The 17111-nt window shown below is 40.0% G+C and overlaps 1 protein-coding gene across 3 annotated transcripts in view; it reads left to right on the plus strand.

Moving 5' to 3' along the window:
* The window catches only part of peak1 (pseudopodium-enriched atypical kinase 1), a 150539-nt gene that overhangs the window by 116309 nt on the left and 17119 nt on the right, over positions 1–17111 (plus strand). For all 3 annotated transcript variants that reach the window (XM_049573550.1, XM_049573551.1, XM_049573552.1), the window contains one exon: positions 7738–7985. In XM_049573550.1, the coding sequence (XP_049429507.1) occupies positions 7738–7985 (248 nt within the window). The remainder of the gene's footprint in view (positions 1–7737; positions 7986–17111) is intronic.

Consider the following 17111-nt stretch of genomic DNA (forward strand, 5'->3'; position numbering starts at 1 on the left):
ATAGTCTTTTCCAACAAAATCATTTCATTCACATTTGATACAATCAGCATTTTCTTGAATCACTGCACTTATTACAGTTACTTTTTAAGTAATGAACAAGTCACATTCACAAACCGACTAGTAGTCATGGGACAATATAATGATGTTATGTCATGATTATCGTGACCAATCACCTCCATCAACTTATTGTGTTTTTTTAATCGTGATTTGTGATAAAATTGTATATTGTCCCATCCCTCTTGTCCAGCCACAAACATACAATTAACAAATATAAGTTAATGAGGGATCACACTTGTAGCAGACTGAATTTAATACAACACACCTTAAAGCAGTGATTCCCAACTGGTCCACATACATTTAGCTTCATACTTGCATCATGTCATCACGCTAGTTTGCTGCCTCTGTCAAGTAGCTGTCCTTTAGTCACTTATTCTACAGCAGGAACTAGCACTTCAGAATAAAAGCTCTGTGCCGGAAATTCTCTGTACTTAAAAATAAAGTGTGTTTCTTACAAACTTGACATGTTCGCAAGTCACTTGCGGTCTAATCAGAATGGACCCGAGACCCACTTTTGGACCACAACCCACTAGTTGGGAACCACTGCTTTAAAGCATTCTCACTTTTGGTCTCTTGTGCCTTATTTTCTTTCCACCTGTCTCCTACAGACATTCTTTTTTGACCCTGCTGTTTACAGCCTTCCCTGTGAACTTGTCAATGAGTAACTAGTTCATTCACTTGGTGTGTTGGTAGGTTACAGTGTTACTCCACTGTCTGTCTGATGTTTATCTCAGGTACTGGCACATGGTTTTGAATTTACCCATAAACAGAAAAAAACCTCCCTTGGTGCCTGAGCTTTGTTTGTTGATGTGGAAGAAGATGTGACAAAATTAAAGTCTGCAGAAAGAATGTGTGCAGACACTAGTATGATTGTTATTCACTGCATGGTCGCTCCAATTTTTAAAAACCGTTTCATAGATTTGTTATTTTCAAAATCAGTACTCCTGCAAAGTACCAGAGCTTAAAAATCTTTCTGAGAAATGCAACTGAAGCAGTTTCTAAATAAAGCTATTTATTAGTTAATCCTTGCTGTTTAAACAGTGTCTTCATAACACATTATTGGTCCCACTTGCCTGCTCTAACCACTGCTGCTGACAAATGTTAATATATGCACAATATGTTAACATGTCAGTATTCTTAACTCAGCAAAGTGATGAGTTTTAAACCACTGACCGACAATGAGCTGATTTGTGTGTTGACTTTGTATGCTTGCTATACTGACTATTTGTGAGCTGAGGACAGAGTTTCACCCGTGGTGAACAATAAAGATATATTCTATATTATATGTCTCCATATGGAACAAAATACAGTAAATGCAGTAAGTGAAAGGTCTCTGGGTAAATAGGCCAGCAGGTCAGTGATTACATGTTACAAACAGGTCAATCTACAGAGCTTTTGTTTTGATTGGCAAATGAGGGGTTAACACTGCTTGGGTTTTTTTCTTGGCTGGAAGCAGTTTTATTGGCTAACAGTGGGCGTGCTCTGCAGCGTTGGCAAACACACATTACCTTAGGCAGGTAAGAGCATTCAAAGAGGGAGACACACAGGAAGACAAGGAGAGAACTTATGCAGGGAAATGCTTTCTGATTCTTCAACCACTGGCCTGCCTGCAATCACTGCTCTGCCTAGAATGTGAATTCACTTTCTGCCTCGTATTCAAGGTTTCCAGATGGGAAGCTGTGTGAGCCAGTACAGTGGGTAAGAACTGAAAGCCTTTTCTTTCATTCACCTCTGTAAATACCTGTGGCCATCCAGGCCATTTGTAGTTGTATTGACTTAGCAGGGAGGAGAGGCTTTTATTTAAGATTATATGATTTTTGTTTTGGATCAGTGATTGTTCATTTAGCACAGCAGAGGGCTGAGAAACAGTGAAATGCTCTGGGGCAGCTTCATGCTGTCTGAACAAGTCAGGTCCTGACATTGTACGTGTAGCAGCCATAAAGGTATTTATTGTGTCAAGGGCCTCTCAAGGTGTGGATCCAGACTGGATGTTCATACAGGATTAGGTGCTGGGGGTTGTCTTGTTTATGATTCAGTGCTATTTTGGGAAGTTTTGCAGCTGATTATAACCCATTGGTGGTCTGGTTTTTAAAGGAATTAACGCAAGTTGTGTCCTCCTGTATGATACAGTACAGTGTGTCCAGTTAGTTAAAACGAGAACCATGTAATGGCGTCTGTTTTTGTAGACAATGAAGGGAAGAATAAAAGAGGAAACATGTAATGCCAAAAAAAGGTGAAACACTACATCGATGTAAGTGTGCGGAAATCTTTTTCTACCCAATGCCAAATGTTCTGCATTCGATTATAACACGCTGTACGACAGTGTATGCTGTTTTGTTTGTAATTTTACTCATTCTTTACGCCTCCATCTCTTCACAGTTTACTTACTCTTTATTTTCCAGTTGGCTCACAACACTGTGATGGGCCTTTTATATCAACTGTCTGCTGCTGGCAAGCTGGCAAGTGCTAAAGTAATGCACTGTGGCAACTCAGAGGCTATTGATCGACTCTCTACTTTAAAAGAGACACAGAGGGCTCGTGGTCTACAAAGACGGATCATAAACATGTCAGATCTGGTGTTTTCCTCAGACACAGAGCCCCAGGGTAGAGACAGACACATGGGCAGCTGGGTGTTTTCTTTGAGTGCTCACTTTTCTAGCACGTCACGGTCAAAACTTGTGTGCGTTTTTTTAGGAAGAACATCACTGCTCTCATACAAAGTCTTTGTCTCCAAAATGCCAGTATTAGAATAAATGCACAAAATGGCTGTTTTCAGATTAGCATCATATTTGGAGGGCTGCAAGATAATGGTATTATGATTTCTCTGAGCTTAAGCTTGAAACTTTAAACCTCAAAAATCTGTATTCCTGCTATGTCAGCGTCAGATTTGATCTTGAAGTTACCCTTCAAGTATGAACTGAAAAATATCTTGGCCCAAATTTATGTGTCGTCATGAATTGTTTTGTTCTGTTCTCTATTTTTTTCCATTTCCCACTATCGTAGTGTTCTTTTAGATGCAAACTGAATTTTAAACTTAATTTAATGTGCCTAAAATGAGTATTATAAATGTCTAAGTATTTTTTATGTCTATAATCAAGGTACATATGGAGGCTTTAGCACTTTATCTATGCTCTCTATGACTGACTGCTGCCAGCATGTTGGTGATAGAAGAATGTTTTTGTTTTTAATTGTGCATTAGATGCTGTAAAAAAATATAAAGTGTGCTTCAGGCCCCAAACATTCAGTTAAACAAAGTCCTCTTTGAGCCCTGTTGTCCCTTGAGCTGTGCTTTTTCCCGGCAGGGACTTTTCCCTGCGATCACATAAATCATTAGTCATATTAGCAACATGTGCAGTCGCGATTCCAGTCAGAGGAAATGACACATCTGATTCAGACAAATACAAACATTACTGTCAACCTGCTCCACCCATGACAACACCTGCAGCTATGAAAGCAGCCTGTGAACTTTTTGTGACCTGTTCTGCTTAAGCCTTTTTATTTTTCTTTGAGCTCATTGTTTTATACTTTATTTATCCTCTCTGTCCTTCTGCTGAATAGTAAAAAGATGAAGATAAAAACAGCATTGCCAGAATTATAAACAATAAACCACCACAACAGCATGTGAAGTTTAGAGCAGGTGGCAGGCCAGCCACATGCTGAAGAGCCAGGTAGCAGGTATTTTATGTATTACAATGGAGGTTAAAATCTACAGTAGTGTAGAGTGTCACCCAGCCTGGGTGGTCACAACCCAGGTGGCCTGAGGCTGTAATGTCTCACTCAGGTCGCACTGAAAGACCACGGCTGGACTGTTAACAGATCAGAGGGCAGTAACCCGGTCGCTTTGGGTATCTTATTTACCGTGATCAGAGGGGCAGACTGATCCCAGATGGCTCGCGATGAAACACCAGCTGTTGAGATTTATTCAGCGTACAGCAGCGAGACACAGATACCCAGGTGACTGTGAAAAAAAATCTGGATGTGACTTGATGTTGTAGTTAACTTTAATTAAAAAGAAAGGCTTTGTTAAACAAAACGCTTCTTTTGTAGCTGTTTTCATGCAGCTGCAGTCACTCTTAACCCTGCTTAAAATGGTTGTCATATATTTGTTTCGATTCTGCTTGTCAGATTGTGAATCTTATTGCGTGTTAAGTGTTTTCTTTTTGTGACTATTGCATCATTTCACTTAGATATGTGAGATCCCAGTTTGCTCGTTCTCTGTGAACCTCTCTTACATGTGTTTTCTGATGAAAGGCTGTTTAAAAAATGTGATTCAATGCTGTTGGTTACGTAGCAGCTCTTGAGGAACCAAGGTTCGCATTTGTATTTGTAATAGTAATTCACAGGTTACCAGTGTATCAGCTAGATGAGTAAATATTAGACATAGTGATGAGAAAACAAAAACAGAAGGAACTTTCCTGGTAATCCTATGGCAATCTTTGGCCCTTATTTGCCAGACAAAATTCTACTTGCTACATTTGAAAGCCATTACTGTCATATGATTACTCAAGAAGAGGTTGTAGGGGGCGCCCAGTAACTCAGTGGGTAGAGCTGGCATCCCATGTACAAAGGTAGTGTCACTGCTGCAGTGACCACAGGCCCGCCTCCAGGCCATGACCCTCTACTGCATGTCATTCCTTGTCTCTCCCCCCTCCACGCTTTATCTGTCCTGCCCAATAAAAGCATAAAAAGCTAGGATGTATATAAGATGTGTTTAACCTTAATTGATACATAATCAGTCTATGACTTCATGCGTTTTTATAAAATTAATACGTGTCCCGCCCCTCTCCACTCCCTTGCCGCTCAGCTTTCACACTAGTAATGTTGTTCTGTACCCCAGTATCCTTATGACATACATTGTGGCCACAGTGTAAAGAAGTGCACCAAGAGTACCCGATCACTGGCTTTCTTTTCTATCTGTGACCAGGTGTATCCCATCTTCTTGGTGTCTGCCTGCAGATCCCTTTGCCAGGTGTTTCTTGGCTGACCTCTCTTTCTCTTCCCCCTTCTCTTCCATTATGCCTACTATTGTTTGTATTTTGGAGACAGTGTCAAGAACAACCCTCTCACCTGCATTCCCACTTTATTTGCCATGGCCGTGCAGCTCAGAGGATGACGTTGGCACATGCTGCATGCTTTGCTTTAAGTTTAAAAGGAGGTGATCAGCACTGAGAAATGCCTTTGCAACTCTACTCACCAACTGCTACTCACGTTAAAGGAGCTATATGTAAGAAATCTAAAGCACATAGTCGTAAAATCATCCTAATATGCCACAGAGACTAAGGAATAATGTTCATATAACATACTGATCTCACCGACAACAATAGTACAGCCAGAATATTTGCATCTAAAAAATTTTTTTGCAGTCTGCAAATCATGTTTATGTTTTGAATTTGTGTTTTGGCCTGTTGCGCCACCCACCGCCGTCTACCAGTCACGCAGTCAGTAGAGTCGCAGCATCAGTTAAAGTTACGACTGAGCTACAGCAGCACAGCAAGCAGCGTTAGCAGTGTCCCGGTACATAGCATTAGCAGCCGGCTCTTCCTCAGCTGTATCCCGGCAGCAGCATTAGCAGCAGAGAAGCCGGACTTGCGCGAACGGTCCGCTGGAAAACCAAAGATCAAGGACGCGGCGACACGGCCCTGCCACGGCAGCCGCCCATGGGCAAACAAATCAGTCTCCAGCGTGCTGCTGTCCAGCAACCTTGAATCTGTAGGGGAGGGGGGGGGTGGACACGACTTGCGGCAGTGTTTTGAATTTGAGTGCAGTAACCGTTTTGGCCACATTCTTACATACAGCGCCTTCAAACAGCAATCCACTTCTGTGTATGGGTGCAGTTGGTTTTTACACCTGATGCGAACCGTACCCATGTACAGATAAACCATACCTGACACCGCCTTTTCAAGGGGACTTGGGCACAGATCAGTGTGCCGTGCTTGTGTATGATACATAGTGGTCACACGAATCAAACAAACAGGACTTTGGGGTCAAGTGTACTCTGATCTGGATCTGGGTCCCTGATGTGAAAGCCTTTAAAGATGACCTGTTGTTAAAGGTGTCCTTTGTTTGTGCATTTTCACATCAGCATTTACTTGCTAGCAGTCTTCTTCTTAGCTGTGTTTGCTGGTGCATTTCTGCATATCTCAGTGTTACCACCACTTGTAAATGAATGACATAGTGTGAAACCATTGGCAGGAACCTGTATTGCATCGCCTATGTTCACGTGGACTTGCATGTGTGTCTTCTTCTGCATGCACAAGACAAACAAAACGGCGACACACACTCTATAGCATTACTTACAGTCAAGAACTTCACATGCTACCTTTAAAATTCAAACTGGTTTCCGACCATGTCAGACATGTCAGAAACATTTTTTCTTGCAGTGTAATATTGAAATGTTGCACACAGGCCCCACTGGCAGTTGTGGCCCTGTCACTTCCTTGAGAAGACACATACTGTATATGGCAGATTGCCTGTACAACTTGCATCTCCGGCAGCAACGAGCTACAGTATACGACAAGTCTCATCATAGCATCCCTAGGGCTTTCACACTGCGATTGAGTCACTGTGCAATCTCAACACTCAGTGCTAACACACAGAGTAACTGTAAGATATGACCCAGATTTCCTAGTGGCCACAACTCAGCCGAGCCACTGTCAGTATATTATGAAGTCTACGGCAACCCGTTGTAATAGAGAACATTATACATTCATCTGCTGTAAGTCATTCTGAGGAGCGGCGTTACACAACAGAGACATAAAACGCAACAAATCAAAGAGGACGGGCGTCGTGTTTTATACATGAATGTCTTGAGGTGACACTTTACATCAGTGTTGCTGCACTTTATATGTCATTCAGCACACAAGGAGATCACTATTTTATTTTTGTTTTGCTTTTTAATTCTTTACTCTAACTTGTTAAGCTTTAAGGTGCCTCACTACATTCCGACAGCTTTGTTAAACATCTGCTTCTTCTCTGTAAAGGCAGCTAATAATCACATTTAAGTCTGTCACCTTAACATCACACCTTTTGATCAATCTGCTGCGGCAGATGAAATTCATCTCACCACTTTAAACACCTCAAATCATAGCCTCCCACTGTCACTGAGGGATCTTCAAAACATATTATCACACACCATTGTGACCTGCTTTGCCTCTTTCTTACACCTCCCCTCAGGCAACGTATGTGTAGTTGCATATAAAACACATCAGGCTTCAAAAGCCCCGCACTAAACTGTGCTGCCTCTAATTCATCACTTGCTGAGAAGAAAGAAGGGAGCTGATGAAGTGGTGCAGACAGTGATTTCACAGATGTAAAAAAACTGCCCAGATAAAAACACATTGTTGTATGTGTTTTGTTCATATCCTGTGATGTTAGATAGACAAAATGAGTAATGACAGACTGAAGCCTTTATCAATAGCAGCACATTTATCATCTACAAACACCACTGTCTCAGCAGAGCTCGCTGTTATTATCCTGTTCCTCTCTGACTTGTTTTGCAGATATTTTCATGCAAAATTAAACCTTATCATCAACAAAATAACTCGAAGCAGTGGGGGAAAATATCATAGTTAATGAACAAAGGGAGAAGGAAAACAATACTAATGTAATCAGACTGTTAATGAAGCAAGCACTCCACATTTTCATAACTAAACGAGCCATGGCTCTCTCTGTCATCCGCAGCCAGTTACCAGCCAGTGCCAACAATGCCAGGGATCGGGAGCTGCCCTGCGCCGCCTCCCTGCCTGCCAGAGTGAATCTGGGGCTGGTGCTTGGGGAGGGAGAGGAGGGCCATGCCAACCAGGTTGCCACACCGGCCTCAGCCAGCGATGGCAGCGCCAGCCTTGGAGAGCCAGAGGAGGATGGGAATCACTCCCATCACTCCCACTCTCCCGCCTCCAGCCAGTGCAGTGCCACATACAGCAACCTGGGTAAGAACGACACATGCAGAATGATTTGTTATTTAAACTTGTGCATCATAAAGCTTAGAGCATGTACTTAAAACAATACTTAACTGTGCTGTTGAGTTAAGTAGAGACACAACATAATCTCCAAGCTTTTAGTGTTCAAACGACCACGTTCCCTCTGAGTGGGACTCATTTACTGCTAATCCACTCACCACAAAATGACAGCACAGTAAAACTGCCTCTACTTTATGCGTTAACTGATTTTCACCTGATTCTATGTCTCAGTGCTTCTGAAATTAGTTTGTATCCTTCTGCAAAAAGAGACTGTTTGCTGTAATTTACAGTGAACAAGGTATTCATGCAGCTCAGAATATAAAAACGGAGAGAAACACGGGGAGGAAATGCAAATACGCTGCTGATGGTGCACCACAATCCCTCAGGGCAATAAAAAAGCTATGCATGGTTAAACTCCACAGTGTTTGGGCTGCAAATGGTATTTTTGTCCAATTTGCAGCTTTTTTTTTTTTTTTTAATAAAACTGAACACATTTTGTGTTTCTGAAAAAAAAAAGAAACCATCATGTATCTCTGTACGGATATTCTCTTTAGCATTGTTGTAAGGGGAGCTGGAGTCAGTGGATGAATATCGCCAGACTCTTGTCAGTCCTCAGTGTCTGCAGCTCACTTCACTTCTAAATGGCTGATTTCACTTTTCTCCAGCATCAGCACACCTCATGTGGCAAGTCATAATTTATTCCCTGCTAAAAACAGCTGGAGCTAGACACATCTTGACACATCTTGTCACACACAGCCTGTGACTTGGAATCTAGAATAATTCCAAATATGTTATTTTAGATAGAGGTGGAAATCTTTGCCCCGAGGTTATTTCTCCTATTTTGGGGCTTTTTCTTTCGCTGTTAGGCTGAGACTAGTCCTTATCAGTTCCTATCTTGCTTTAACATATTTATCTACATGCTGAAAGTGGATCACTAACTCACATATATAAGGGCTAGCACCATATCAGATTTTCACTACAGGAATATCGTGGCAGATACAATTTGGAGCGACTGCAGGAAACAAACTAAAAGTTGCGTAGAGGCTGGTTAACTCGTCTGACATGAAATAAAAGATAAAGTCCGCACACCAGAAGCTGCTCCTTGAAAATTTATTCACATGTTACGTTAGAATAAATTTTCAAGGAGCAGCTTCTGGTGTGCGGACTTTATCTTTTATTTCATACTTACATTTTGGTCCAGCACCCAGCATTAAGTTTTTCTGGGATGTGCATGCTACCTTTACCTGTTAACTCGTCTGACAGGCCAACAAAAGATTTGTGGAGATCCAAAAATATGTTTAATAAATTTATTGATGATAAGGAAAAGGAATTATAACATGCACAAACTTATCATCAAAAACCCGGAACCCACTCACCCTCTTATGCAACCAAAAAAACACACAAGTGAAAATGAGATGCTCATATAGATTACGAGTGTCACCGCCCCTATATCCATGTGACCCAACTATCCCAATAACCACAATCGCAAAAAACAATCCCAAAACACAGAAATATGAACCATCCCAAACTAATTAATCCTACTGATTTTACAAAATCCATTCCTCTCTAAATTAATTCATGGCTGCGACAAAATTAACAGATTATCATGATCTCTGTAGAAAATGTAAAACCAAGAAAATAATCATAATTCTTCAGTTCAAATTCATCTTTAAATTAGTTTATTGTGTGTTTGTCTCCTTTTTTAGCACTCAAAATACAAGATAGCGAGGTGGTAAGAGAGTCTGCAACCATAACTGTATAAAACTGTGCAAAAAAGAGCGAATCAGAATCAGAAATGCGTTGTTGAGGGCAAATTGTGATTTGTTACAGTCATTTTGATTTAAAGTATTGAGAATTCAAAGAAGTAAGAATAAGAGTATATAATAGAATATGTAAATATAAAGCAATAAAATAGAAATGAAAATGTTCATTAAAAATTAAAAAAAAACTTACGATATTAAAAATTTTAAGGAATTATGCCGGTGTATCATGACACCCATAACATAAACCAACAGATTACCCTTCTGTAAACATCTAAATCCTAGTTGTTGTATTCCTTTCTTTCACACTACATTTGTCTCTTTATTTTCTCTGAATTCATATTTGATATGACTGATGCATTTGAAGGCTGCACTATTAACCACATTACAAGAACACGTGCTGCCTGACTGACCACAGCACTGCTATTAGTGTCATAAAAGCTTTTAACCTCATATTACTGTGTATCTGAGACTAATTATTACACTGTCTTTGTTCTCTAAATATTCCTAATTGTGTGGTCTGACACGGCAATGTTCAAGTCCACTTTGGAAAAAAAAAAAAAGCGTGAAAGTCTCTCCACAGCTTGAATTTTTCACTCGCAGGCATTTGACTCATTTACACGTCGACTCCTCTGCTTGTAGTACACAAGTCTTAATCTTTTCTAGCAAATATAAACAGCTTCTAGTGGGAGTAAAAAGACGAGTTGTGTAATCTGAGCTTTACAGTGTCAATGCACAAAGCGAGAGGAGTCAGAAGAGCAGACACACAGAGACGCTAATTTGCAGTAGGAAATAGAAACAGACAAATCTGTATCATAATTGTGTATTTCTGTTTTTCTGTGTCATATTCCTAATGTCTGTAAAGTTGTAGATTGGTGTAGGGATAACAGAGGAAAAGTTTTTACTGCACTAAGGTAAAAGCAGGATACTAGACAATCATCAGGAGGCACAGGCACATCTATAAATCCTTTGCAGGTGCACCACTACCCCAATAAGACAGAAATCCACACAGCACACTGCTGTCTCATTCTCAGTTCTTCTGTTACTGTAAAATAAAAATGAAGATTTGGGAGCGAGACGGCACTGTGCAGATTTTTTTTTCTTTTTGAAAGCAAGAAATCCAAATGGCAAGAGAGATATATTTGTCAGGATTTATATTTATTTATTTATTTATTTATTTATTTATTTATTTATTTATTTATTTATTTATTTATTTATTATTTAATTAGTCTTTTGTATTAATATTTAATTCCTTAAGATTTCTGTCTCAGCAGCTCATGACAATTTCAGATATAACAACAGAAACAAAAACAGAAATGATCAAATAGCTAGAAGGCCCACATACCACTTTTTTGGTTTATAGTGCTGCTGCGTGCAACATTACGCTCCTCGATACCATGATGACAAACTTCCTCTGTTACCATCCCCATGCTGGAGCCTGATTGTGCTCGTTGACAGTGGACATTTCATCATCAGATGTTGTCAGCAGCTCGGTGTTACAGGTTTGGAATGATGAGCACATTAAGACCAGGCTTTGTTTTTTTCCTTGCAACAGAGAGGAGGAAGACAGAGGTAGGCACAGCTGTCAAACATAGCCAGGCACTTAAAAACATGAAGCTCTCTGTGTGTGGGAAAGGATCTCGCTGTGATCAAGTGGTGTGTGAGAAAAAAGAGAAAGAAATAGAAACACAAAGTGGTCGGGCGGAGAGTGTGGGTTTGTGGAGCAGATGCGTTACTGAGGTGCTTCGCTGTGTGTTTACACGTTCTGCTTGTACGGTTTGTGTGAGGTTTAAAAGGCACGTGGGTCTTAGTTTCCTGTTCATCAGAGACAAATTGTTTGTTTGTGTTTGTATGTCGGTGTTGCACTAATTATTATTTTTTGTACAAGGGTTTGTGCAAGTTGTGTATCCTGCGTGCTTGTGTGTGTGTTTGTGAAGCTCTGGGTGCACACAGGCTCCGTGGATGGATATATTGTGAATGTGTTAAAAGCTCCCTGGATGATGCATGATGAGCTGCCTGCAGCCTAATTTTACTCGTCTGCATGCTGCTAATGAGGAACGGGGCAGGGGTGTGTGTTGACGTGTTTGTCTGCCTTCAAACATTGTGCAGTAGCAGTGTGTCATTTTTGTTTTGGAGGGTGTGTGCAACCTTCAAGATTGAAAGGTAACTTCAGTGTTTTTCAACCTGGAATCTTTTTTTCCCATGAAGTCATGAATTGGCAGCAGCAAAACAGGCTGTAATGTAACAGTGTCATTTTACGTCCACTAAAAGTCCTTTTTGTCACTGACAGGCTCAGATTGTTGCTATATGTGTCTGACAACATCATGGAAATGATCCCTACAGAGATAGAGCTTTTTTTTTTTAAAGAGTAGGATGTTTTTGTTTCACTAGAAACAGCCCTGAAATTGCTATCGTCATACCTACCAGACTCCATTTACATAAACAGTAATTTTATTGTGATCAGACACACTTCATTCCAAGCTGACAGAAACAATAAAACTCACAAAACCTGTCATCGTTCGTCTTTCCATAGTTCCAACAATCACCAACTGTGATTTGGTTGAAATAAACCCTTAATCCACGAAGAAATATGTGACAGTATGCTGGCTTGATACACACTAAAATTACTGTGTATTTAAATGGAGTCTGGTTGGTTTGGTGATGGTGATTCGGAGGCTGTTTCTGGTGAAACAAAACGATCTTACTCCTTAACAAGAAGGTCTGTTTCTTTAGGGATCCTTCCCATAATGTTGTCAGACACTTAGAATAACAATCTGAGCCTTTCAGTGGCAAAAACAAACACTTGTACTGGATGTAAATTGGCGATGCACAAATACCCCATGTGGTTACATTGCAGCCTGTTTCACTGATGCTGCAGTGCTCTCGCTAAGTACTAAACCAATTTCAGAAATTGTTGTCTCCATTAGTCACTTAGGGTGCTTTCAAACCTGCTCTGTTTGGTTTGGTTCAGTCGAACTCAAATTTGTTTGCCCCCTCAGTGCGGTTTGTTTGGGCAGGTGTGAACACAGCAATCACACTCAGGTGTGCACCAAAACAACCGGACCGTGACCTTCTTGAAGAGGTGGTCTCGGTTCGGTTACAAACGAACTCTGGTGAGAATGTGTTCCTTCCTCGATCTGAGCCAAGTGCAGTCACATGTCACATTGTTTGGGTTAAACATGAGCATGTTACAGTCCTGGAGGATTATTAATGTGCACCTCCTCCTGTACTGCCTTAATATGCACATTCAGCACATCCAATGCATCAAAACATTGTTTTCTAGTTGGAGCTGCGCCTCGTTTTCAAACTGTATGGTTTGACTAAAATGAACAATGACAGCAATATAGTCCACGATGAGCAGCGCTAAAATCAACCTGTGTAGTTGTCCCTCCATTGTGACATTAGATAGTGTCACATTTATCTTGCAAGTGTACTCTTCTTCAACGTTTGGTTTACTTCCTGGATTTCTCTCACATGGAAATTCTGACCAATCAAGAGCAGCTTTCTTGAGCAAGACATTTGATCTGGTCCCCTATTAAATGCTGCCGTGAGAACACGAAGATTATACAACTTTGTTACAAAATTAGTCCCCAATTCGGACCAAAACAAGAGAACTCTAGGTCTTAAAACACCCTTATTCCCAAATACACTGATCCAGGTTGAAAAATAGCAAAGTTACCCTTTAACAACATGGCTGCTAATTTTGCCTATTTGAAGTTCCCACTTCTATCTTGTCTGTTGTACTTGTCACAATGTCAGAAATAGAACTGACATGCCTCCACTCTCTGCTGTCCGCTTGCGCCTCCAGCAATACTATTTGTTCACACGTTTTAGTGGAGATTCACATTCACTCAGTGTCTCTCTCTCTCACTGGCTATATATACAGTATACACACAGTCGTGTTTTAATCAGAGCATCAGGCAGTAGGAGGCAGAGCACTCACAGCCTCACTCAGCGAGAGAGAGATCTCCAGTATTGGTGGGAGCGTTGAGCCTGCCTGTTGGCACCAGCGGCTCCGTGCAGACTCTCAGGAATGGAAGCAGAGAGAAGCGTTTCACTCTGCCTCCCTGCGCTGCTGCTGCACAGCGTTTACCCAAAAACTTTGAGGCGTTAGTGGAATTGAGGTAGGCTTGATTTTCTCCTTTCTCCTCGTCTCTCAGGATTTGTCTCTTCCACCACCTCTCCTTCGTTTATCTCTTTGTTATCATGTGCCGCCTGCTCACCCCCCTTGCCTCTTTGTATTTCTCTTTTTCTGTCACTTCCCTCACTTTTACCAGCTCTAGCCACCCACTCCTCTGCTCTCGCTTCATTCCTCCCCTCTGTTCCTCTTTATTCTACCCACCTCCTCCATCATTTTATTGGAGCATGATGGCTGAACACTGCTACGGCAACAAGTTCCTTCATCTCCTTACAAACAAATACAGGAGAATACTGGTCTATAGAGTTGTGAATGGATGGCCTTAATGTGGTAGTGCTTTATATATATTTTATACATGAAAGATAAGAGCAATTCATTTTTATTTCCCTTTTCTTTAAATTAAAAATTGTTACAGCTGCATCATGTTCAGTGTATTAAGAGATGACTAAACTGTAAATTATTCTCCACCATTTGTGAGTTGTAGTTTACATTTATTTACTGAAAGAGAAAGGAAATCATGAACCCAACCCTGCTGGATAATGTGCGATGCCTCTTGAATTTGCAAAGAGTTGTCTCAGACACATTAGGCTCTGTGTTCGAGAGGAGAAGAAAATGCTATTATCTTCTTAATCCGGAACAGATTTCGGAGGGATTGGGACTCTCCACTGTTTTATCTCCTTGAGATGGACACAGGTCAAAATAAGTTTAGTTGGACAGCAGTGTGTTTAAATGATAGGGAAATAACTTTGTACTTATGGTCATCAGTTTTCATTAATGTGGACCACTTTCCTGAAACATTAAAAAGATGTTTGATGGACTATTTTAGGAGGTCTTACTTTTACCATGCATCTGTCACAATGTTTGTTTAACTGAATTGTCAGTATCCTGATATGAGATACAGTAATGTCATAAGTGTTGTCTTTTTGTGGATTTAAAGGCTGCATTACAGTAAATTTATGTAATTCTCTGAACTTACCAGGCTGTTCTAGCTTTTTTTATTGTTTACCTTTAGCCATTTAGTCATTATATCCAAATTACTCATGATTATTTATCAACAATCTCAGTTAAATATTTTTGTGAAGGCACCAATAGTCAACCCTACAATATCGTTGCAATATCGATATTGAGGTATTTGGTCAGAATCACCAGGCACAGATATAATAGCAGTGTAAATTTCCAAATCTGATCCTATTACTTCACACTAAGATTACAGCATTTTGTGTAGTTGAATTAAAAGGCCATATTAACTAAGAACTATTGACTAAATAATTGAAATCACAGTCAAAATGACAAAAATAATGTTACTCATGGTATTTTAATATTGTTAATATTAGTTAAAAAAAATGTAGTCTACAACTATTCTTATCGGACTAAAGAAGAATTTTGAAGGTGTCAATTTAGGCTCTGAAAACATTGTGATGGATATTTAAACAAGGAATGATAATAATAGTAACTTCATTTGTATAGTACCTTTAAAAACAGAGTTTACAAAGTGCTTTGACAAACAAAGAAAAGCTGAAGCAAGGTACCCCAAAGGCGAGATAGTTTATTTTATTTTATTTTATTTTATTTTATTTATTTATTTATTTTTTAATATATATTTTTATTTTATTTATTTTGTTTTATTTATTTTTTATTTTATTTATTTGCACATACGTGTGTATTAAAAGGCAATACATATATATATATATGTGTGTGTGTGTGTGTGTGTGTGTGTATATATATATATATATATATATATATATACACACACATATTAATGAATTTAGAGGTTAGAGGCCAAAATGGCTCATGGAGATTAAAGAACAATGATCCTACATAAAAAGAAAATAGTAGAAAGCCAAACCTAAACCAAAGCAAGACAAAATTAAGGTAGATTAACACAACAGAAAAAATAATCATGAGAAATTTAAGAAAAATAAATAAATAAATTAAAGTAAATACAAAAAAAAGAATTAAAGCAATAAACATAATAAATATGAATAAAAATGAAGAGACGACATCACATAAAAACAAGTCTGTAAAAATGGGTTTCATTAAGTGATTTAAAAGAGGTCACTGATTCTGTGAGCCTTATTTCCTCAGGCAAGTCATCCCAAAGCCAACTGGCCCTGATGGCTCAATCAAAATATAATTGGGAGATTAATCACTATTGGAAATGGTAATTAGTCGCAGCCCTTATTTCATTAGGTTACTTATTGTAAGGTAATATGTTCATATGAGCCGTATGGGGTTTTGAGTTCTTTCATGCAAGTTGTTTTATCGTCACATTTATTTATGAGAATTGTGATTATGAAAAGTATTCTTGATTTGGAAATGACGATGTGACAGACTGAGTTAGTCTTATGTAATTTAGTTAGAGCCGCAGCCACATTGCTGCAATAGAAGCTCCCTATGACTGGACGAGGGAGACGGTTGTTTTCTTGGATGGATTACTGCAGATTGGTGGAGGAACACATTAAATATACCCGTTCCAGGGAGGATTACGGAGACTCATTTACTTCATCCTGACAGCTCTTTCTTAAGGCTTCTTTTGCTTTCTTAAGATGATGGCAGCGTGACGCACACGTGAGGAGTCACTCATATCGTTAAAAAAGAATTTGTAGTCAGTCGCATTTGCACTGAGCAAAGAGAAACAGTTTGTACAAGCAGATGCCTTCACCGTAGGGACAGCAAAAGTAATTTGGCAAAAGATGTGACTTTGGAAGACATCATCGTAAAACAGCCTCTCGTCGTGATCTTCCAAGAAATTGGGGGTATTCCCTGGTGAGCTAAAAGCTGCGCAGTAGGGTTGTCTGTGACCTTGTACACCCACTCAGTTAAAACTATCAGGCTGTTTTATTCCCATCATGCAAGCGCCACAGCCCCTTGTTCTTTTCATCTGAACAGACACTTGTCTCTGACCCATCTGCCTCTGTGGTCCTGGACTCCAGAAAGCATCGAGGGAGTCCAATCAACCCCTCAACCCCTCCAATTCCCTCCCACCACCATCCCAGAAAAATAAGGTCACTTGAAGCCAGTGATAAATGTGCTTTCCATGCTGCCTCTTTAAGCCTCACTGCAGAACAGAACTGCAGATTGAGTCGGGCAGCTGGACTATTGGAGGGACGACTTGTGCCCAGCTGTCCTGCTCTCTGGCTTGAATTTTTCCTCAGGGCCACCAGTTCCCTCACGTGCCGCAGCACACAACCTCGTGTC

This window comes from Epinephelus fuscoguttatus, linkage group LG4 (genome assembly GCF_011397635.1).
Source record: "Epinephelus fuscoguttatus linkage group LG4, E.fuscoguttatus.final_Chr_v1".
NCBI classification, from domain to species: Eukaryota; Metazoa; Chordata; class Actinopteri; order Perciformes; family Serranidae; genus Epinephelus; species Epinephelus fuscoguttatus.